The sequence below is a fragment of the Sphaerodactylus townsendi genome, linkage group LG06 (genome assembly GCF_021028975.2).
Source record: "Sphaerodactylus townsendi isolate TG3544 linkage group LG06, MPM_Stown_v2.3, whole genome shotgun sequence".
Classification (NCBI taxonomy): domain Eukaryota; kingdom Metazoa; phylum Chordata; class Lepidosauria; order Squamata; family Sphaerodactylidae; genus Sphaerodactylus; species Sphaerodactylus townsendi.
In genome coordinates this window covers 110,508,256-110,532,144 of record NC_059430.1, presented here as the reverse complement: position 1 = coordinate 110,532,144, position 23,889 = coordinate 110,508,256, and the positions used below count along the sequence as shown (strand labels likewise).

Genomic DNA, 23,889 nt, shown 5'->3' with positions numbered 1-23,889 from the left:
GTGTAATGGTTATAAGCAAGAGTCTCTAATCTGGAGAACCAGTTTTGATTTTCCACTCCTCTACATGAAGCCTGGTGGGTGATCTTGGGCTAGTCACAGTTCTTTCAGAATTCTCTCTCAGCTCCACCCACCTCACAAGGTCTCTGTTGTGGGGAGAGGAAAGGTGTAAGCTGCTTTGAGACTCCTTATGGTTGAGAAAAGCAGGGTATAAATCCAAACTCCTCTTCTTGGATGGTCAAGAAAAATCAACATTCTCCTTGCCAAAGATATGAGAATTTCCCTTGCCCAATTCTGCTGTCATTTCTTTAATTATCCATGAGTAACCTTACCATTTCCCTCAATTTGGGCAAGAACATTTCAGCATATTTGAAACTGCATATTTGAAAAGTCTCTTACTTTGCTGTTTCCAGTGATATTCCCTGTGCATTTGACTGAAATGTAGGCAATACAGCAACTATATATATCTGCACTGTTTGATATTCTTGTTAAATGCCTATTTGAACATTTATTGTGTGATCGGTGAAATATACATGAGTATATTTCACAGGAAATTCACTAAACTGAGGAAAGGAAAATCAGCACAGAAATCATCACTTGATTTGCACACAGGAGAAAGTGCAAGCAAAAGTCCTTTTTTGAGCAGGACAAGAAATCCAAAATGGTCTTTAGCTCCAGTCCTTCAAACCCACTGCTCAAAGCAAAACGCAGGATCCTTTTGCCAGCCTCAAAGCGTCTGTGAACTCACCTGCCCAGGTCAACAGCAAGTGGATAGAGGTTACCGTGAGTGAATAGTCCCAGACCCATCGTTTCAGCATCACAGCAAAGAAGAAGCCGCTGCTAAAAAAGGTGCACTCCATAGAAATGACATTCACTAGGGAAGGAGGAAAAGGAAAGAAATATTTTTTTTAAAAAATGCACTCTAAGAGTTCATAAGAAAAAATGTTTTTCCTGTAGCTCCTGGTGGAGGCTGTAGTTCTAAGCAGTCCCCCCTCCCACAGTCCAGACCAAAAGAGCAGAATATATATAAGAATAGACCTGCTGAATCAAACCAGTGATCCATCTTGCCCAACATCTGTTTGTTACAGTGGCCAACCAACAACAACAACCTTTATTGGCCATATAAAATAGGCTCTAGTCTAGAGCGTTACCAGACATTTGTGAAGTACAAAACAAGAATACATTCTAAACACAGGCAGAGAAACTGTATCTAGCATTGGACATTACTTAGAAAGTTCTGTCACTTGTAAAAGAAATTTTGCTACTTTTTCCAAGAGCACAACATCTGAATTGTTTAATGTTGAAATTGCAGCTATGCTAAAAGGTAAGCTTCCCCTTAAAGAAAGAGGAAGAAAAGGAAAGGGTATGACCAGGTAGTTTGTGGGAGGAGATAACTGTATGTCTGGGACAGGTAGAGAGAAAGGAACAAGAAACTGTCAGTCAGGTAGAAGGGGGTGGAAGAGCAGATCCTTTTTCTTGTATCCCCCCTCTTGTTCCGCTGGATTTCTGGAGTTGTGTCATTTCCCAGCCTTCTCCTCCCACATCAACAGCTTCAAGGGGCTTGAAGAGACCTTTCCTCAGGTGCAAACTCACCTAAATAGTTGGGGTTTGAGTAGGAAGGCTCTGTTTTAAATTCAAAAGGGAGGTGTGTACTGAAGGAGTTAAGCCTAAAGAGAGAGAGAAAGAGCAGATGAGACTTGAAGTTAGGAAAGCTCAAAGGGTAGGTTGATGATTGCTTTTAAAAATAGTTGTCCTTGGAATCAGTGGGAGTGAACCCGGCCTCTGGACGACGGGTCTCCCAGCTGTCTGAACTTGCCTCATAAGAACTGTCTTACTGAATTAGCCAACGTCTGTGTGTTCCAATATTGTTTCCAAATACGGGGCAAGAAAAATGACAATGGATGGAAAATACACTAGTCTGAATCTTAGCTCCAGTGTTCACCTGCTTGGTGGTGTCAAAACAAGCTGCTCTCATGAGGATTATACTGACCTAGCAAACAAGTCTGTTCTAAGAATGACAAAATACTGCGTATGAAATGCTTTTGAGCATTCCATAATGCACCATGTTGGATTCTCAGACATACACTGTCTCCGAACATAGCTATGATGGCTAATATTACATAGTTTTGTTATATAGGACTTCTGAGTCACCTTTTGGTCTATATGAGCAAGGGTTGAACAAGAGCCCATTCACCTGTCCCTTTTTCACCTTCTGGTTTCGTGAATCCTTTATCATGACTATAGAACAAAATGGTATGGGTTTTCAATAGCCTGCTTTTCTCCTTGGTGACCCACAGTGGTTTCCAACAACATTTTCCCCTCTTGCATTTCATCCTCAATAACCTCGTGGTGTAGATTATAGGGAGAAAGAATAGCCATTGACCTCCCATGGCTGAGTGAGGGCTCAACCCAGACCTAGTCTGATATTGTAACCCCTACACCACGTTGTTGAGTCATGAATGTGGATCTGCTGCTCTTTAGCATACTTGAGCATCAAAGTCTTTCTTTGAAGTCAAGTCCAAAGCCCCATTTGGCACAGAATGTGGCAGCCCAATTCCTAGCAAGTGCCAGGCTGAATATGCACTGCAATTGCTCCACTGGCTACCAATCAGCTACAGGGCTCAATTCAAGCTACTGGTTATCACCTCTTTGGCCCTTCATGGTCTAGGACCAGTGATGGGATTCAAATAATTTAACAACCGGTTCCGATGGTGGGATTCAAATAATTTAACAACTGGTTGTTTACAAGCACCATTTTAACAACCGGTTCAACCGAAGTGGTGCGAACTAGCTGAATCCCCCCACTGTCTAGGACCCACGTATTTGCAAGACTGCCTCTTCTTCTGTGCTCCATTACTGCAGTTTTGGTCACCTGGACATATCCTGTGGAAGGTTCCTCCCTACAAACTGGTAAGATCAACAACTAGCCACTCACATAATTCTCTGTGGTGGCTTCCACCTTGTGGAACAGCCTGCCTGAAGAACTCAGGAAGGCTCCCATAAAACCATATTTCTGCAAAACACACAAACCAGGATTGTTCTGGAGGGCATTCTTGTAATGGAACTAATCTGTGGGGGACAGAATGGTCCAGAAGGATGCCTTTATATGGCAGTAGGGAATTGATCCTGCATGCCTGTACGTTTGAATTGTCATATCCTGCATTGCAATTTGCAGCTCACATAGATATTTAATTTGGTACTCCTAGCCCTGTTGCATTGTTAATTTGCATTGTTTATTGTATATTGTCATCAGCTTTGTATTCATAGTTCTGTTGCATTGTTGATTTGATGTCCTGTATTGTATGGTTTCACTTTTTTCTCTGCGTGTTCTGTAATCCATAATTCACCTTTGAGTCTCAGTGAGAAAGGTGGACTGTAAATAAACTAACTCAAAAAATAACCTGATCCATACACAATTCTCCTAAGGGTTTGTTTTTATGTTAATAACAGACATCTTGCAGGAAATGCCACGGCATCTAATTTGGCTGCCCTTTTTTGTTTCCAGCTACAATATTTAAATTCATTCATTTACAGTCCGCCTTTCTCTCTAAAGATCAAGGCAGATTTACAAATATGGTAGAGTTATTCAATAAATCAGTATGCTGATTATAAAATACGACTTTCAAAACAATAACATTTGAGCAGTAATTTAATTAAAAGTCATTAATGGATGAGATCCCGAGGAGTAGAAAGTTCCTAGCCCATTCCTCTATGATTTTTAAGCTGGAACAAATAACTTGGTTCTCAAGATCACCGTAATGGTGATTTATTATTTCTTTGCACTGTTTGCTGACTGTAGTTCTTTACAGTTCTTCTCCTTACCCCTCCTCCATCTGGCTGGGCTTGATGCACTCTGTTCCACAGAAAGATGATAGCTCAATCAGTTGACGTGCAGTGGTTGAATAAGTTGTACGCTTCCACATTAAAATATAGTCCCAAATGAATATGAGAATTATCATGCATTTTTACGTGCTGCCTTTGTCAAAACCATTACTTTGTGAACTATTAAACATGGTACTTTGATACAAGAGCATCTATGCCAAAATGTATTTTTACTTTAAACAAAGGGGGGGGGGGGCAGGGCTAGGCACTAGGACCCAGGCACAGCATTCTACAACAAAGGGGGTCTGGCATGCTTTGTTCTGTGACAGAAGAATATACAACCCTCCTATCATCTTTCTGTGGAACAGGGCATAGTATCTTGCAAAGCTAGCCATTGACATTGAAGGCTTATTAAATTGTCCCCAATGGCTTGAATATATAAAGTTTTAAATTTTGCCAGCTCAGGCAGTCCAGGTGGCTGCGCAGACACCTGATCCTCAACGCAGTTATTTGGAAGTAAATCTCACTGTTTTCAGTACAGCTATATTTCCAAGAAAGTGGTGTAGCATAACACTGCCTTTCAGCAGAGGGGCTCTGCAAATGGACAGTTCATCCTTTGGTTTCCTACTCTTCACTACACTCTGTATGTTTTTGTGCTGTGGCTGGGTTTTTTTAATGGTTGTTTTAAAACCAGCCAACTATGTATATTTTAGTGCTGGCAGCTTTCAATTATATGATTTTAAAAGAGGGGGCACTTCGGGAGTTTTTCGGCTGATGAACAGTTTCTCCAGTTTAAGACCGTCACCTACCCTAATTCTGCCTCATGTCGTAGAGAAAATTGCTTGAAACTGCATGGTGGAAACCCAAAATGGATGGAAGCAAATGCAAAAATTACTGCTGTTTCAACATAAAACAGGAGTCCAGTGAGCAGTTTAAACACACGCACACACAAAAATGGATTCTAGTACATGCTTTCATGAATTATAGTTCACTTCATCCAGTGCCGTATATATACATGGTTGATGTATGTGCCAGTGCCTCTGATAAAGTGAATTCTGACTCATGGAAGCTCATGTTGGAATAAATTTTATTAGTCTTAAAAGGTGCTACACTCCCATTTTATTTCGCTGCTACAGAGTAACAGGACTATCTATCAGGAATTATCTTCTGTTTTAAGTGATGTTATAAAAACATACACATTTATCGAGTTGGAAAATGAACTCCTGCATTCTGGTGCCAGGGAGATGCTAGGGGCACGCAAACCGATGTGTCAACAACATAAAGATTGAGTGAAATTAAAATAAATGGCCTGCGTTATAATTAACGGTGGCGCCAGAACTGTGCTATGCAGAGCGGGGGGAAGAAGCCCTCAGAGAGCCTAATGAAGACAGAAAGGCTTGTTAAGATCCCAAAACAGAGAGGTCAAGTCTAATACCTGTAGTCCGAGATGAAGAAGGCCTCACCTGAACACCCCGCAGCAAACGCTCCCAATCATGTAATAGACAGTGTAGAAAGTTAGCACGCACAGCAGTATATGGAGAACGATAGTCTGGAAATCAAAGCGCCAGAGAGAAAAATGTCCACAAATGATTAATACAAATGTGGCGTCACCTTTCTCCTCTCCATCTTTCGTTTTCTGCAGAGAAAAGTTTGAATGGGTTCTAACATAGATAGGGAGCGTGTTAAGTCTTGATTGCAAAACCTCATGGGGAGCTCCACTGGGGGGTCATTAAGGCTGCAACCTTTCAAAGCCGTCAGTGAAGTTGTATCCAGCCTTGTTTGTGCCATCTCTGGGCTTTTAAATGAAAAAGCAAGTGAGGGAGGGTAGCCATTGGTAGCAGCATAAAACAAATTTCTACATGAAAGAGGACCGAAAAATGCTGGGGAGGGGTATACAGCTCCAAATTCTCCTTCCTCTTTCCTTTTGATTGCGACCTGCACTGCGCCTGTCTTCTTCTCCAGAGGAAAAGAAGATATATGCCTTCCACCTTTTCAAGCCATCTATACTTGACAGCAGCCCTATATTAAGAACATGTGTTGCCAGAGGGGGGGGGGGAAATGGAAAGACGTGGGAAATTTCCTATTGTGTTCACCAGCAACGTCTTCTAGCCTTCTTTCTGTGAATGGGTTCTTCCGACATGCAATGAAACAGGAGTCTGATGGCAACTCAAAGGCCAAGAACATTTATTCCAGTCTAACGTTTCTGGAATCAGAACTCACTTTGTCAGATGCATGAAATGTGCATTCTCAGCAGAAAGATGGAAAGCGGCAATATTTCTGTCATAGATACTCACTTTGTGCATCTGATGAAGTTCACGCTGACTTTGGAGGTTATATGGTAGAATAAGTTTTGATAGTTTGCTGCCCAAACCTGGAAGGTCCACGCTGGCCTGATCCCATCAGGCTAGGCGTACAGTTGAACTATCAACAATGTCCATCTGGCGGGCCTCCCTTTTTCCTCTTCCTCCCCACTCCTCCCTTCTTTTCCCTCTATGTGTTCCCTTCCTTTTCTTCTGTGATGATTTTTATGGGGTTTAACTTAGATACTATTCACCCATTGGAATTCGTGGTGCCACACTTCAAGGAGAATGTGTATACATTCTATTGGATCTTTTATTGTTGGAAATCGCCCTAAGCCTGCAAGGGGAAAGGTGGCCTAGATGCTTAATAAAATAAAATCCAATCTTGGAAGCCAAGCAGGGTTGGCCCCTGTTAGTCCTTAGATGGGTGACCACCAAGAAACTCCAGGGTTGTTGTGCAGAGGCACGGAATTGGCAAGCTACCTCTGTTTGTCTCTTGCCTTGAAAACCCTACAAAGGCGGCTGTTACTTGACAGCACTTTCCGTTACCAAGATGCCATTGGAACTCCTGTTTTTATTTTGCTGCAACTGACCAACATGGCTACCCATCTGGGATTGTTCTATATGGAATGGGCCTTTTGTACTCAAGTGAGTTGGATACTGAACTAAAAGTTGTCCATCGGGAACTGGCACTGGGCCAATTATCATTCCTTGCTGGGCTGGAGTGGTGACTTGGCTGCCCCGTCCTTCAGCTAGGCTATCAGCTGTTGTGACAGAACTTCTACTTTCAACATATTCCCCTATGTTAATTTAGTGTGTTAATTTGAAGACTTTCCCTAAGGTCACATGTTCAATTAGTTGAGAGTGCTTGCAGGAACCTGTTGGATCTGCTCCTTAGATTAAAACAGTTTGAACTACTCCCCGTTCTTCTGGTCGCTATTTTGGAACCCAGAAACATGACATTAGCCAAGCACTGGGGTCAAGAGTTTCAATCTTTCGCCCTGAGAAATGAGCTCTGACATCTGGTTCTCAGGGGCCAAACCTGAGATCTGGCAACCTCACCTTACTTGGAAAACCTGCATGTTTCAGAGAGACTGAGAGTTACTATAGTCAGGCTAGGGAAGAGGGGAGCTGAAGTCACTACAGGTAAAGCACAACAGATCTGATCTAGTGGAAGTATCACTCCTAGGATTATCAAAATAATCAGAATGGTTCACAAAACAGTGATCCTTCCTATGGGCAGGGGAGTTCTTTTCTGGGCTTTGAGCTGCCCAGTCCTTGATGCATCTAGTTTTGGGAACTGCTGCACAAACTCTTGCAAATGGAGGGGCAGTGCTTTATGTGCTCACCAAGAAAAGGCTCAGTTGCACTTTTTTAACCATCAAAGGTTGTTGGGGGTCTCCTAAACTGTAAAATGCTATTTTGATAGTCTGCCCACATCAAAAAGAAACAGAAGTGGATCTGATCTAAAACCTTGAGTAATGTAATGGTGTAAAGTTCCTGTTCTCATACATCAAGTTGCAATTGCAGTTTTGGTTGGCACTACCTGAGTGATCAAGCAGACTTTAGAAATGTATTCCAGTTGTGCCCAATTATTTCGTGAAGAAATAAATCTTCTGTAGCGATATCTTGGAACAGGAGCTGTATTTTTTTTAAAAAAAAATCACGTTAAACTTCTCTTATAGCATCCTGACTAGCTCAGCTTAGCCCAAGTTCATCAAAGCTTGGAAACAAAACTGGGCAGGCCACAGTTAGTACTTGGATAGCAAACCATTGTTGCAGTGGTGCGACCGCACTTGGAGTGCTGTGTTCAGTTCTGGTTGCCACATCTCAAAAAGGATATCAAAGAGATAGAAAAAGTGCAGAGAAGGGCAACAAAGATGATTGAGGGACTGGAGCACCTTCCTTATGAGGAGAAGCTGCAGAGTTTGGAGAGGAGACGTCTATAAAGTTATTCATAGGGTAGAAAATGTTGATAGAGAAATTTTTCTCTCTTTCTCACAATACTAGAACCAGGGGGCATACATTGAAAATGCTGGGGGGAAGAATTAGGACTAATAAAAGGAAACACTTCTTCACGCAACGTGTGATTGGTGTTTGGAATATGCTGCCACCAGAGGTGGTGATGGCCACTAACCTGGATAGCTTTAAAAAGGGCTTGGACAGATTTATGGAGAAGTCGATCTATGGCTACCAATCTTGATCCTCCTTGATCTGAGATTGCAAATGCCTTAGCAGACCAAGTGCTTGAGAGCAGCAGCAGCAGCAGGCCGTTGCTTTCACATCCTGCATGTGAGCTCCCAAAGGTATCTGGTGGCCCATTGTGAGTAGCAGAGTGCTGGACTAGATGGACTCTGGTCTGATCCAACAGGCTTGTTCTTATGCTCTTATGCTTGTTTCTTGCCTGGAAGGCCCCACAGATGGGGTCGCCATGAGTCAGCTGCGACTCAACAGCATGTTCTTCTCTCATGGACTGAGGACAGCTTCCAGAAATGTCATTAAAGCCAGCTCATAAAAATCATTAAAAAGCAATGCTCTGTGCCTACAACAGTGCCAGCATCAATGGTCTAATTTAGTCCTCAGCTAAAAGTGTGCTGCAAAAACAATTCTGCCTTTTATGGTTTCTGAAAACTCAACAAAGTAAGAACTTTTTTTTTACTTTACTTTCTGGAAACTCAGAAGCATAAGAATGTTTTTTCACTACATTTTTACTATCTTTACAGGCAGGTACTACCATAGAGATATAATACAACCTCCCTTTAGATCCCAAAGCTATTTTGCTGGGCAAAGGAAAGATCTTATTTTGATCTTGAAGGCTGTGAAATTGCTATAGCCTTGAACTGGGGTGAAGAAAAGAAGTCCACCTTCAATATTTGAACAGATGAGGATGTTAGCCTGTCAGAATGAATGTATTACAGAAGAATACACGAATTTTAAATGTGTAGAAAATCAAATTCTGTGATAAATTGACGGTCGTTGAAAAAGATTATTTTGTTGACTGCATTTAGACATATTAAATTCAAGGATAATCTCCCCATGTGTATTTTTCTCTATGGGAAAAATAACATCATCAAATTAGCCTGCTTATTATTAATTAATTCTTCAATTCATTTATTCTCTGCTGATATCATTTTCCTCCATTTTGTTCTCACATTAAGCCTGTGAGCTAGATTAGGCTAAGAGAATGTGTCTGGCCAAGCAAGGCTCTGTGGTAGTGTATGGATTCGAACCCGGATCTCCAAGATGTTAGTCCAAATTCTTAACCACTACACCACACTGGATCTGTATGCTAAGCATTTTTCCTTTTTGCTATTTGTCATGTTTTAAGATGATTTTTTTTTCTAAATTTATGCATAGCCAAAAGGAATAAAGTATAGTTGATTTTATCTCGGTGCTGTCCAGCCTTTTATTCCATAATTAGGATAGAAGAGCTCTGCCCCACTTCCCCCTTCCTCACTGCTGGCATTTGAATGCCTTTTTCTGTGTTCAACTCTCCCTCCTCTTCCTCAACCCTGGCTTTCGCTAAAGAATAGAAATCCTGAGCTCTGTGATGATCCAGCTCCGCTGATAAGGAGCAGATGGAGTGACAGAATCCCCGATCAACCTCCCAGCCTTCTGCAGCCAATTTTACACCCAACTCTGCTTTGCCCCTTTCCCCAGAGCACAAATACGAAGGACGTTACCTTGATGGCTGCTGCCCTGCTTCCTTGAAAGCCCATGGGCAGATAACACTCCTAATGCAGAGACTTTCCTTGAAATGCAGGTGAAGCCCAAGATGCACCAGGATGAGAGAACCGGGTCTGCTCTCAAGGAGAAGATTAAGCTTTGAAGCTGCAACACGTGGTTCTCAGCAAAGATCAGAGAGATCAGCGGAAGGAAGAAGCTGGACGCCTGCAGCTTTCTCGACAAGATGCGTTGCTGAAATATACGCAGGCTCCTGGAGCCTTGCAGATTGTGGCTTTTTGCGACAGTGATAGTTTCACAGGTCTCAGCAGCAAGCTGTGACATTGTCTGATTCAACCCACCCATCCTAACTCCTCTTCCCAGTAGCCAAAGGCTGTAGGGCAATAGCGTTATGGCAGCTTGACCATACAGGGTTCCAGGACCTGTCCAAGTAGAATCTGTCACCTCTGCCTTTTACCAAGCTTTGAAGTTGCTTATTAACAACCTTCGGTGTTGCCATCAAGTTCTACCTGACTTTTGGTGACCCTGGTGAGATTTTCAAGGCAAGAGATGTTCAGAGGTAGTTTGCCATTGCCTGCCTGTGCATCGCAGCCCTGGTTATCCTTGCAGGACTCCCCTCCAAATACTTGCCAGGGTCATCCCTGCTTAGTATCTTCAGGACAGCATCTCTTCATATTACCCCTGGAGAGCACTTCACTGTACCAGTAGTAACCTTCTGGGAGTTCCTGACCCCAAGGTCTGACTAGCCTCAACCAGGTCCAGGTGGAACTCCTTACCAATGGACATCAGAGCCCTGCAGGAACTTTGTCAGTTCCTCAGGACCTGCAAAACGGAAATGATCTATCGGGCCTTTGGTTGGGACAGTTATGGTCCCTTTCCAACTTACTAGCCTCCCGGTACTATCCCCCATCCCCCCACAACTGCTGTAGAAAAACATTTTGGGGGATGGGTAGAATTTTTTAGGCTACAGCAGCACCCTTGATGGGTACCCAAATGGAATCTTCATTCTTAATCGCCATCATAGTTTAAATTTGTGGTAGTGTTCTTAATGTTTATTGTGATCTTATTGTTTTATATAATTGTTGATTATATCTGAATTTGATTTATGTTGTTTAAATATTTATGTGAGCCACCCTGAGACCAGCCTTTGGCTGGGAAAGGGTGGGGTAACAAATTTAATACAATACAATAAATAAATAACATTAGCTTCTGAGATCTGATGAGATCAGGTTAGCTTGGGTTACTGAGGTCAGGGCTAACAGCCTTAACTTTTTCCATGATGTACAGAGGTAGACTTTCTCATAATGCAGGCCAGGGATACTTGATTTGGTAGAGGGCATGGCACAGTGTTAGAGCATCTGCTTTTTATGCAGAAGGACCTAAGTTCAATCCTCAGATCTCCAGTTAGAAGGTTCAGATAGCAGGTGATATGAAAAACGCCCACCTCAGACTCTGGAGAGCGATGGTGTAGTGGTTAAGATCAGGTGTACTCTAATCTGGAGGAACCGGGTTTGATTCCCCGCTCTGCCACCTGAGCTGTGGAAGCTTATATGGGGAATTCAGATTAGCCTGTGCAACACACGCCAGCTGGGTGACCTTGGGCTAGTCGTAGTTCTTCTGAGCACTCTCAGTCCCACCTACTTCACAGGGTGTTTGTTGTGAGGGGGGAAGGGTAAGGTGTTTGTAAGCCCCTTTGAGTCTCCTATAGGAGAGAAGGGGGGGGGATGTAAATCTAACTCTTCTTCTTCTTCAGAGTTGTCCACAGTGACCTCACTAGACCAGTGGTCGGAATCAATATAAGGCAGATTCGTGTCTTCCACTAGGAGGGTTGCTGAAGGGGAGTCAGGCGGAGAAAGCAATGACATTTCTTGAGGCAAATCAGAGTTGAATAATTGTGAGGCAAATCCTGGTTTCAGAACCTGACCATGGTTGAAATAGTCCTGGCTTTCTCCCTATCATGCAAAGGGAGTTGAACTTCAGATCAGTATTCTCAAATGTAGCTAGGGCCTCTCTATAGCCATGCATTCTTTTCTATTTTTCTTGAGTCTTCCCAGGTTCTGTGATATAGAAATTTTTGTAGCGATCTAATTTGGGAAGCAAAGCGGGATGTCAATATTTTGAAGCATTTCCTCTGCTATGAAAGGGAGGAAGGAAAGTGATTGACAATTTGCCTGGGAAAGGATGCACCAATCTACCCCATCCTGTCATGTAAGGTAACAGCAGTATCTTAGTTGATGGATTCTTGCATTGCACAAACACAACAAGATCTGCTGGAGATTTCAGAGGGACATGTAAGCACATTCATCTCTCAGGTTGCTATTTTTACTCCCTTTGTCATGTTTGTTCCCAGGAATATGATCTTCACAAATGGCGACAACATAACTCACTCTGTTATTCTATTTGGGCTATCAACCATATCCAAGAGGCATTGGCACCCCCGTTATCCCCCTCCTTTGAGGTTATACTTCTCCCACCTGTAATTCCCTCCATTTACCTAGGAGGTTTTAAACTTTTGGTTCCAACCCAATCTGGTTTGAGGAACATCCTTTTCTCCCACTATCCTAACATGTTTAGTATAGAGAAGCCAGGTTCTGTGTGGAAGCATGCAGTGGGAATATATGTGGGCTATGATTGTAATAAAGATTGATTGATGGATTGTTTGGGAAGCTGCACTGCCCTTGCAACCAAATGCAGGTGCCCTGAGGACTGTGCTCTGGCAGCTATTTTGCTCCACTGGTGTTTTTTCCTTTCTTCCAACAAAACTACCTGGTTTACTTCCCCCCACCCCTCTCCATACGACAGTACACTTTGCTCAGGATGGAATTTAGTAGAAGTTGGAATTCATAGCTTTGTTATTGAGGGCATCTGTGTGCGTGTGCACCCTCTTCTCATCTGATACTGCTTGCGAATTCCCTGTTCTATTATTTTGCTCAAGAAACATCCAGCATCAAACCTATCACTTGTTCATTTCTGCAGTGGAAGGTCCAAGTGGAAGGACTTGGTGAGTTCTGCAGGGCCTGCAAAACTGAGTTGTTCCACCGGGCTTTTGAGGAGGCTGGCCGCAGATTGCCTGCCCCCTTTTGATGCCCCCCACTAGACTTTGTACCATCTCTGGCACTGCCCTGTATTATATCTTTATTTTTGGCATTGCTGGTCCTCTCCCGGCCTTAGGATCAGACGCCATTGATTAATATGGGTTTTATGATAATGCTGCTATTGTGTTTTTAAGGGATTTTAAAATTCAGTGTTTATAACTTGTATTTTGTTCCCTTCGGGAATTGGGCAGTCTATAAAATCTAATAATAAATAGACAGACAGACAGACAGACAGACAGACAGACAGACAGACAGACAGACAGGCAGGCAGACAGGCAGACAGACAGACAGACAATCATTCTCTGGATGTACACATGTGCTTTTTTTCAAGTCACATCTGACTTAAAGCAAACTTTGGTGGGGTTTTCAAGGCAAGAGACATTCAGAGGTATAGTTTGCCGTTGCCCGACACTGCATAGCAATCCATTCCCAATAATTACCAAGGCTGACCCTTCTTAGCTTCCAAGATCTGAGGAGATCATGCTAGCCTGAATTATCCAGATCAGGACAGAAGCTCCCAATAATAATTATCCCTGGACACTCGTATGTATGTGAGTGTTCCGGAGAACAATGCTATAGCTGAGGTTCAGGGTTGGCCATTTGGGTAACTACACTGCTTCAGGAATGTCTTACTGCTCAGGGAACTCAATGGTATGAAAAAAATCTATTCCTTGTGACGGTTGCAGTGGTGTTCATGCCGTTACAGTCTCCATCTTTGCCCTTACTCTTGCCAGAGCAGTTGCTGCCATATCCTCGTTGTAGCCAACTAGTGTGACTTACCCAACAGAGCAGCTGTCCACATAACTTGGTCTCTTTAGTATTCTCTGCCTCAATCTTTTGCAGGTCATTTCTTTTGCAGGGAAAAAATGAAAACCGAGGAAAATATCATTAGTTAGAAAAATAGGTCCCCAGCTTGGTAGCTAATGAAGCTTTGCAGCCTACAGCCTTACAAGAAAAGATGGAATCTTTTTTAGCATAGGAAGAAAAGTATTATTGAAATAGACCTGTCATTTTTCATACATACCCAGTCTGGGTTGTGGCGGGGGAGGGAACCAAACACCATATTTTTAAGCCATCATCAACAACAACAAAAAAGCACAGCAGAATCTATGCTCAGGGTCTAACCCTGTCAAATGCGTTACTTCAGGAGAAATGGCTTATTGTGCAAAAGTATGAAATTGAAAGTGGGAACTAAAACTTCCCTGCAGCTTGGCAGCCAGCTGGCTGTCAAGAATTCAAAAATTCTGCATGACAAACTTCCAGAGAACTAGCTGCTGATTCACTAGTGGGGAACCGTCAAAGAGAAGGCCTGAGCCTTCAAGAAGAATAGGTTGGATTTATATCCCACCTTTCTTTCCTGCAAGGAGACTCAAAGTGGCTTACAAAAATCCTTTCTCTTCCTCTCCCCACAAAAGATATCTTATGAGGTAGGCGGGGGCTGAGAGTTCACAAAGAACTGTGACTAGCCAAAGGTCACCCAGTAGCAGAGGCAGAGTGAGGGGAAACTGTGCTTGGGTGCATGCCCCTGCCACAGCATCGCCCCCCCGGAACACCCCCCGCCACGCCCCCTCAATTGCTGGCCACGCCTCTGCCGCTGCTTCACCCAGGGCGTTGCCCCCCGCCCCATGGGCACTACGCCACTGCCCAGTAGGCTTCACGTATAGGAGCAGGAAAACAAATCTAGTTCACCAGATGGTCTGCAATGGGAACTCAAACCCAGTTCTCCAGATTAGAGTCCACCTGTTCTTAACCACGACATCATGCTGGCTCTTGTTGTATTTATATGTTGATAGCTGCCCTGAGCATAGCTTTGATGGGAAAGGGCAGAGTACAAATAAATAAATGTGGCATAGGGACTGAATAGGCAGAGCATATGCTTCATATGTAGAAAGTCCTAAGTTTGAGCCCAAACATTTATTTATTCATATATTTATAGCCTGCCTTCCTCATTGAGACTCAAGGTGGATTACAAAATATAAAACAGATCAGTGGTTCAAAGTTGCCCTCCTGTGCCCCTTTACTAGCCAGATGGAAAGCTTAGGGATGTCCTGCTAAGGACTGGATTATATGTTTGAGTCCAGCAGCACCTTAGAGATGAACAGAATTTTCAGCATATAAACTTTCAAGAGTCAAAGTTCCCTCCATCTGATGAAGGTATTTGACCAACAGTCAATCCAAAGGGATGGGGGAATGGTTCAATGGAGCCAGTGCCAACTTGCACTGGTGCTTTTGCCCACCCCATAGGCACGTTTGGGCTAACCGGAAGGCAGGTGGGCGCCATGGACCTTGGCGGCACCTGACCCAGAAGAAAGGCTGGCATTCCAAGCTGCGTTGGCATCTGCTGGGACACCAGCACAGGGTGGGTGGGTGACGGGGCATTCTCGGGATGGCATAAGTCCATTTAGCCCAGAAGTGTCCAATTCTGGCACTTCAGATGTTCATGGACTAAAATTCCCATCAGCCCCTGCTGGCATGGCCAATTGGGAACTGTAGTCCATGGGAATTGTAGTTCATGAACATCTGAAGTGCCAGAGTTGGACACCCTTGATTTAGCCCCATGGAGGGCTTTTGGGCAGCCGAGAAAGTTTTTTGCTTTTTTTTGCCTCCCCATGCTGCCTGAAAGCCTTCTGGGGGTGGCACAGCAGTTGTGCTACTGGATTGGGCTGAACAAGAGCTTTGACTCTCAAAAACATATATCCCTCTAAGGTACTAGTGGACTCTTCTATTGCAGATCAACATAGCTACCCTCTGGGAATCATAAAGTTCCCATACACTGGTGTAGTAATGCACTGCTGATCCAGCAGCACTGCATTGAGCGTTGGAGACCAAGCGGACCCTCTGACCTTGCTGAGTAAGCACCGCGCCCCCCCTCTCATCCCCATGAGTCGGGTCATGAACTGCCTGGCTCAATCACCGGGCGCAGGGACAATGGTCTTGCCCCCAGGTGAGGATTAGGCTCAGACGCTTACGCTCCTCTCCGCACGTAGCCAGATGAGATCATGCATCACATGATGATCTCGACCTCCAGCTCTCCGGAACTCCCCGGTCCTCCCTCCCTACCGCTAATAGGATAACAATAAAGGTGCCAGGAACCGGCAGGCCAGAACTTCGCTGGGAACACGGACCTCGGTCTCGCTGCTGGCGATCTCCGCAGATGTTATCTCGTGTCGTCTGGATTTCTTCGCTGACGGTAGATTACCGACTACAAGCTGGTGCGAAACCGGGAATCTCGAACCTCCACCCTGCTCGATACCGGCCTGGGGAAGGGCAGCGATACCGAAGTCCGCTGGATGAGCGCATCCAGGGACCACCGTTCCGTTATCGCCTGTCCTCTGGATCGGCGCATCCAGGGCTTCGCGTCCTAGGACACTCTCGTCCGGCCAGACACCGGTGGTATGGGGAGCTTGCAAAAGCAGGAGCTTATGACAAGCAGTTGACGAACTGAAAGCGTTAGCAATCACGGCGGGAGTCCCCGTAAAGAAGAGACTCGCCATTGGTTGAGGAGATTGAAGCTCAGTGTCCATGGTGCCAGGGGGGGACATTGAATCTTAAGGACTGGGAAAACGCCGAGGCGCTCTTGCTGGGAGCCTCAGCAGCGCCCACGATGTCGCTGCTACTGGCGATGGAGACAATGTTTGCCGCCATCAGCCTGCAGACCTATGGCTCCCTTGCTGTAGGCAGCCCTCCTTCCGATCTTTCACCTTCCAATTTCCAGCGAATTTCTCCTATCCACTAAATTTAGGGCGCCTGTCCTCCTTCTGCCCATCGGCTCCCTCACCCAATTCAAACTCTCAGCGACTAGCCAGCCCCTCTGCTATCGCCTTCATTTTCCGAAGTATGCATCCGTCAAGCGCCACATAATCAGCCGGGTTTCAAAACTCTCGCAGAAGCGTATTAGCCGATCTGCAGAAGAAAAAAAACCTGGCGGAAGAAGCGATACCGGTATATCCTTACATTGTGCCGTCCACTTCCGCGATACCGTGGGGAGGATGGCATAGTTAAGCGGGTTGTGGTACAGCGCGCCAGGCTACCAATATCCTCACGAATCATAGCGGTCGCGGGGCGATGGAAGTCACCAGCCCTATGTAGAAACATGCCGAGGCAGTGAGGAGTCACCTAATGGTTCCGGACGACTGGAAGACCACCTTCCATGCTCCTGAGCCTGCACAATTTGTGATCTGGGAAAGGCGGTTCATGGCAATGCCTTAGCAGGGCAGCAGCCTCGGCGCCTACAACCGCTCAACTGCGGTTCGATGCTTACGCCAACTAACGATCAGCTTGTACTGCCTGAGGCCGCCCTTACGGTGGCCTCTGGGTGCGCCTAGAAGGCATTTATCAAAGTCCCCAATGCGGCCAGCCAGCCCAGAGTTTCTCCGCACCATCGGCAAAAACCCCAGGAGCCCTATGCCGAAGTTTGTGAACAGGCTCCAGGAGGCCCCTCAAAGGGGCAGGTTGACAACGAGGAGGCCCAGGAAGTGAACTCGCTTAAAGCGCCTTTGCCAAGGAGAGCAGCCTCCGCACGGAGTGCCGCCAAAGCGTCCACGGAGCCTAGGAAGGAACCCCGAAGCTGGCCGACATGCTCAAAACTTCGCTTGTAGGATATCGGGTCTTTAAGCCCATCAAGCCAACCTTCTAGTCGCTTGCGCCTCTCGCTGCCATGAGGGCAGCCCCCGAGAACGAAGTGTTTCAATCTGGCGGCAAGCCAGGACATTCGAGGAATCGGTGGTAGGCTGCTCGGCGGGAGCTCTACAACCCTGGCGGAGGGAGGGTCTCTCCCCAGAGGGCTGAAGACCCCCAGGAAAGTCTAGGGGCCGAGGCGCTCCCCAGTAATGCCCACTGGGGAGGCCAGCGGGCATCTCCCCAGCCCGGGAACCAAGATCCGCACCTCAAACCCTTCCCGGAGCTCCCCATGAGATCTTCACTGCTCCAGCTCAGTATAGTGATCCCATCCCCACGGAGGGAACCATTAGGCTGGTTCTTGCCAAAAGCTTCCGCCCAGCTGAACAGAGTTTGTTCATCATCCCAGGGGTCATAGGCCCATGCACCACAGGGAGCCATCCACATCCAAGTATGGACAGAAACATCCCGCAGAAACTGCCAAGTTCACCTGGAACACCCTGCCTCTATGCTCCCCACTTGAGTCTAATCTAAGTTCAGCTAATCTAAATCTCGTTGCTCGCCTCCCCTCTCGTCTATACTTCCTGCTCTGCTGGCCCCTTCTGCTTCCAAAGTCCGCATGCACCTCCGCCAGTGCCCCAGAATGGCAGCAATGATTTCAAAAATCTCTGCAGAGTCCACAGTCACTGAATTGCAACAGAAAGAAATGCTGACGGAAGAGGACTGCCGCTTTGAACCCTCCTCAGAATGCCCCATAGCCAATCCACAGGACAATGAGGCATGGAAAAGGGAAGATGCTCACACAATGGCCTTAAGCCAAAAGTCCTTCATGAAGAAGAAGCCCCTTGGCCTCTCCCCTTAGCTGTAAGGTTCAAACCAAATCATAGCCTCTGTGCCTGTGCAAAGCCCCTCTAAAGCTCAAAGCTCCCAGTGGCAGCAAAATCAGCTCCAGTACCCTTTGTCGTGAGGAGAGCAAGATCTCAAATCAGAGTTGTTGTAATCCTCCTTGTTACTTTATATGTGCTCTGTATGCCTCCATGTGCTTATGTTCTTGTATGTCTTGCCCCTCTTCCAAAGAGACCCCAAAGTTTTTCCCCCCTCATAGGGGGGGATTTTTCCATTGCTTCCAAGCTACTGTCTTGTGCTTCAATTAAAGTTTTTCTCCCTTCTGATTATGTGTGCCAATGTCCTTGAAAGGTTTCAGCTTCATTACAGCATCCTCACTTTTAAACGGGACACAGCTTCGTCGCAGGTTCCCCAGGATACCACGATAAGGACCTTGCTTCAAGCCGGGCCTCCATCTTAGTTTTCTTAAACCTTCAAAACTTTTCTTCAAACCTCTCCCTTGAGAACCTCCTTTCTCCTTCTGGTCCATCTGAGCCTACACTGCCACATTGGTACGCAAGCAAGTTTATATGAAGCCAAAATCATTTTCATGCTCCCACATTTTCTGCTGAGCTCCCTGGCTAGTCACAGTGCCAGGGGGGGGTCTCTCAGGCCACACCTATCTTACACAGCCTCCGCCTGTGAGGTAGGAAGCTTGAGCTCAAACCCGGCCAAAGTCCCTTCACGGGAGGGGAAGGTAGAGGCGGCTTGATCAAAACCCTTCCCCCTGCCTTCCTTTCTGCACACCCTCCCTCTTTCTAATGGGCTGACGCCTTTTACCTCAGATCTAGGGATCTGATAAAGGGTTTTTTGCAAACCCCTCTCAATTTGCTCCTGTGATCAAGTCCCTCAGAAAGCTCTAGGAACTGTTTTTCTTTGCATCTTCTCTGTATCTTTCCTATAGATGCTATGCATTCACGATATGACTATGAATTGTGAATTGTTCAAGTTACTTTGCAAAAAAGCCCACACCTTAGGGACGGTGATTGGGATCGTTTTACAAAACAAACATCCCGACCTGGATATGACCTTTCCCTTCTCCCTAAGCCTTAGCCGGACAATTCCCTGCCTTGTATCTCTTAACGCCTTTGAATGTTGCAAGTGATGCGTTGGCCGAGGAATGGGCCAAACTGCATACCAAGCCTAGCAGCTTGGCCAAAACAAGCGTAAGAGAGGGGAGGTATAGATTCCCCCCCCTATTGACCCAAGTAATCAAGGTCTCATCCTCTTCTCTAGCAGACTCATATCCAAAGTACTCTTCTCCTATTCTCTATCAAAAAATTGCCGCCCCTCAGGGCTGCCTCGGAGCCTTCCATTGTCATCTATAAGGCATCAACTCGCTAGCCAGCACGCCAAAACCCTTGTAGGGGAAGCTGTTGCTTGTCTTTTTTCTATCTTCCATACAGGGAGTCCCAGCTGCGCCATGCCAGACCCTCAGCCCCATCCCGAGATGGAGCTGGACCTCCCTGGAGTGATCGACCCGCACCAGCCTCTGCTCTAGAGAGGGTCTCGGGATTGCCCCCCAGCCTGGGCCAACAGATGGGAGGGATCTCTCTCTGGAGCCAGCACACCCCATTCTTCCACAAGGATCACAGCCCCGGCCGTGGGGCCACCCCTGGGGGGAACGGCAATGGCTCAGCCTGGGCCAGCGCTGTGGCTCAGAGGTTGATGTCCGCTGCGTGTTGCTGCTCTGTCATCTACAATCACTATTCTCTCTCCTCTCTGCCGCCCCCCTGGCTTGGGAAGCTTGGGAGTTGCAGCCAGGGACATTCCTGATAGATTAACCCTTGGAACCTCTCCGCTGTTCTCAGCGGCTTGGAATATTGTTGGAACAAGCCTTTCTTCTCACAACCTTGCTATGGTGAGAATCACTGAACCTGCAATGCTAAAGACTATCAGTAGCTCTCCCTAAATCTTGAGAAATCCATGGACTCTAACGCATACATCAGCTCTGTAGCTTTGGTAGTCAAACAGCAAGAGCCATGCATTGGACAATTAATGCAGCCCGCGGGTTGCCTTCCTTCCTTACATCATCCAGCCTATGTATGGATTTTAGCCATGTTTATTGTTGTTTAAATTTCTATTGCATGCCCTAATTCTTTTGAAGTTATAAGTTATTTGTTATTGCTGCATTTCAGCTCTGTCTGTCTGCCGGGACTCCCTTCTGGCTACTCCCAGGCTCCACCCTCTAGGACCCGGGCGCTGGGCCGCCCTCCGCTCAGCTCACCTTTTGATCCCTCCTGTCGAAGCAATAGCGGTCAGCCTCTCTCAAGAAGCCGGGCCTGTCTCCCCGCAACTTCCCCTTTGTGGGAGCCTCCCCCGGACTTGTTTCCTGTAACACCAAGACTATTGGCTTCGGCTGGCTCTGTGCCGCTTAAAGGCTCCATCAATTCTACCTCCATTGCTCTGGGTGGCTCTGGCCTCGGAGCAGCAGGAACTCTCGTCAGCTTAATCTCCTAGACAATGCGTGCGCTAGCTTGATTACTACTTGTTGTTGTTACACCACCAAGGTTGTGAGAATGTACATAATATGTGTTGTTTTAATCTTTCTGATAATTCCCAGTTGATTCACATGAAAGGTCGTGAGCTGCAAGAAGTTGTATCTAATCTGAAGTATGATGTTTTGCCCTATTGTGGCCAGGTCAGCCCTCCTGGAGCTGGCTGCCGGGAGGATGGCTGAGTGCTGTTATTTTGCAAACTCTGCATTGGTTTTAATCTGTGTACTTCAAGTTAGCCGGATCTTGTTTCATTCAATGCGTGTCTATATACTGCCTGTAACATGTGGCAAGAAGCCTCCTCGAATTTCCTTTACCCCGTATGGCATAAGTTCTACTGTTACACAAGCAGCTTGGTCAGTTTTGAAAGCTTGATGAGACGGCATGGAGGAGACAAGCTGTCCCTTTAAATGTCGGCCCCTTAGGCGCTTATTTACTTTTTCCTAAAATGTAAAAAAAGGAGGAGATGTAGTAATGCACTGCTGATCCAGCAGCACTGTGGTAGAACGTTGGGACGCCTAGCGGACTCTACGTACCTTGCTGGTATGACCGCACGCCCCCACTCTACCTCATCCCCCCCATGAGTCACGGGTCATGAACTGCCTGGCTCAATCACGGGCGCTTAGGGACAATGGTCTTGCCCCCTCAAGGTGAGGATTAGGCTCCAGGCAGCTTACGCTCCTCTCCTCAAGACGTAGGCCAGATGAGGATCATGCATCACATGATGATCTCCCGACCTCCCCGCTCTCCCGGAACTCCCCGTCCCTCCCTCCTACACACCGCTGGCAATGGGGGGGATAACAATAATAAGGTGCCAGGAACCGGGCAGGCCGGAGACTCTCGCTAGGAACACGGACCTCCGGGTCTCCGCTGCTGGTGATCTCCACTCAGATGTTATCTCAGCGTCTCAGCTCTGCGTTCTATCAGCTTTGACGGCATTAGGGTAGAGCTCACACACTGGGAGTAATGTCTGAGCAGTACAGGTTACATCTTTTAAAAATTATCAATAAACCTGAAAAGACAAACCTAGGCGCAGAACACAGGTACAGCTCCCTTGCCAAAGTTTGGAACGGGGCTACCTCAGAGTCTCTATCTCTGTGGTATCCACTCCTTAGCTCATCTCAGGGAGGCCTGCAGCTGACACATTCCTGTGGTGGCAGGAGTGAGAACCTGCCAGCCACAACCACAGCCAGACAAGGGCCTTGCCCGCTTTCTTTTAATATATATTTCATATATACTAGATGTACCATTGTAGACAGAGGATTTCAAGCATTTCTATATCAAATCACAACTTCAAATCCAGACACAATTGCTTCAAAACAGGTTATGCTCCATTTAATGTGGTTAAGAAAAATCTATATTTGTGCTAACAAGTAATACAATGTGTGCAGCAGCACATTTGTATACGTTAACAGAACTTTGATTAGAATCAATTCCTTTTCCTTTCACTGACCATTCGTTTCCCACCATGTACTTATAGGTCATTCTCGCTCCTTTTGAAGAGGCTGGCGTTCTGGAGGAAGCTTAGCTGGCAATTTCTGCCAATGTTCTGGCGGCCAGAGGATATGGGTAGCACGAGCATGCAGAAGTCCAAGGGAGACCGGGCCAAAAGCATTGCTGTCAAAGCTGTGTCCACGATGATCACCTTCGACCCACATATGGCCATCAGGCACTTTTACATACTTTGTTTTGTAGCTGATGGTTTTGATAACGTCTCCTTCGAGGGCAATCACTCGTTTAATGATCTTCTGCTTTGGGTTTCTCGGAGACACGAGTGACACTATGTCTCCACGTTGTACTTCATAATTTCTAATACTCCAGTGGTTTAAAAGAACAACATCAGATACTTGCTTGTCTCCAGGATTCAAAGAAGGCTGCATTGAAGCACCTTCCACTCTTGCTATGCAAGCCACTCTATCGAGAAAAGTTACTGTCACAGGAACAGCAACAAAAAATCCTTTCAAAAAAGCTTTAATATACCTTCTCCCTTGCATCTGTGCCATTATCACTACTGTTTTCTGGAAACTCAGGGAAGATGCCACATTAGGCGATGGTGCTCAGAAAGGCCAGATGTGGCTTCAAAGCCACTAAGCAAATGTTGCTGCTCTACTCATGGGACTTGCCAGGTACACAGAAGAAAATGTCTTTCTAAATGAACCCAGAGGAGCTATAATAATGGTTTGCTATGGAGTAAATATGGTCCACGGGGATGGACTACTGAGTGCAGCTGTGCTTCAGTTAAAGGAAAAATAAGCAGAGGAAAAATCAATCCACTCCAACTGCAAGAGTTTAGAGAATCCCAGAGAGACACCTTAAGGGGTAGGATGTAATTCTTTGCAAGCTTGCAGCTTGTTGGTTTTCTTTTTTCTGCAGGAGGAGGGCTGTATCGGTGGCTTATTTCTTTTGTTTTCCTTTTTCTTCGCTGAGACATTGATGCACATCTCAAAACGTAACACTGGACATGCAGCATAAAAAAATATCCTAAATAAACAAACAGGTAAACGCAGGCGCCAACATGCACTGGTCTTTCGGGTCGGCCACAAACTAGGTTCAATAAAACGGAGCAGCAGACGAGAACCAGATCCGCCCCGAAGTGTTCAAAGTCCAGGAGGAGCTAAAAAGCAGAAAACAAGATGGAATCATTATTAAATCAGAGGCGGAATCCCCGGGGGACGTCAATGTCCCCCATCTTGCCTGCGGGGGTTTCTTTAAGTTGCCTCCCAGTAATGCAAACAGAGGGGGCGCTGCACCTGTTGAATTTCTACCTGCTATTAATTGCAAAAAAGCTGCAAGCAACAGTCACGGCAATGGAGGGCAGAAAGAGCTTATGGGTTTTCTCCCTGTCAGTCCATATTTACGAACACAGCCGCCCCCAAACGCGGGTCTCTTCTGAACGGTCCCTTTAAGAACCAGTTGTCACCTGGAGCACTTGGTAGGCCCCGCCCCTTATACGTTTTAGAACGCACTCGCGTCAGCGCGGTCTCCCCCTCCGCT

The 23,889-nt window shown here is 46.0% G+C and overlaps 2 protein-coding genes across 3 annotated transcripts; both read right to left on the bottom strand.

The window, feature by feature from the left end:
- Window positions 1–575: 575 nt before the first annotated feature.
- On the bottom strand, window positions 576–9,894 carry LOC125435084 (transmembrane protein 244-like). The gene is made up of 4 exons (XM_048501120.1): window positions 9,803–9,894; window positions 5,283–5,368; window positions 1,591–1,664; window positions 576–871 (listed from the first exon to the last, which is right to left on the bottom strand). Exons 1-4 carry the CDS (start codon window positions 9,836–9,838, stop codon window positions 693–695), a joined length of 375 nt encoding a protein of 124 aa, XP_048357077.1. The 5' UTR covers window positions 9,839–9,894; the 3' UTR covers window positions 576–692.
- A 12,310-nt stretch (window positions 9,895–22,204) lies between these two features.
- Window positions 22,205–23,883, bottom strand: IMMP2L (inner mitochondrial membrane peptidase subunit 2). 2 transcript variants are annotated; one of them, XM_048499965.1, is made up of 2 exons: window positions 23,646–23,883; window positions 22,205–23,509 (listed from the first exon to the last, which is right to left on the bottom strand). In XM_048499965.1, the coding sequence occupies exon 2, from the start codon at window positions 22,896–22,898 to the stop codon at window positions 22,377–22,379; it is 522 nt and encodes a 173-aa protein (XP_048355922.1). In that variant the 5' UTR covers window positions 22,899–23,509; window positions 23,646–23,883; the 3' UTR covers window positions 22,205–22,376. The 2 variants fall into 2 exon arrangements, with proteins under 2 accessions (XP_048355922.1, XP_048355921.1); XM_048499964.1 differs by having other exon boundaries at window positions 23,661–23,883.
- Between the last annotated feature and the right edge of the window lie 6 nt (window positions 23,884–23,889).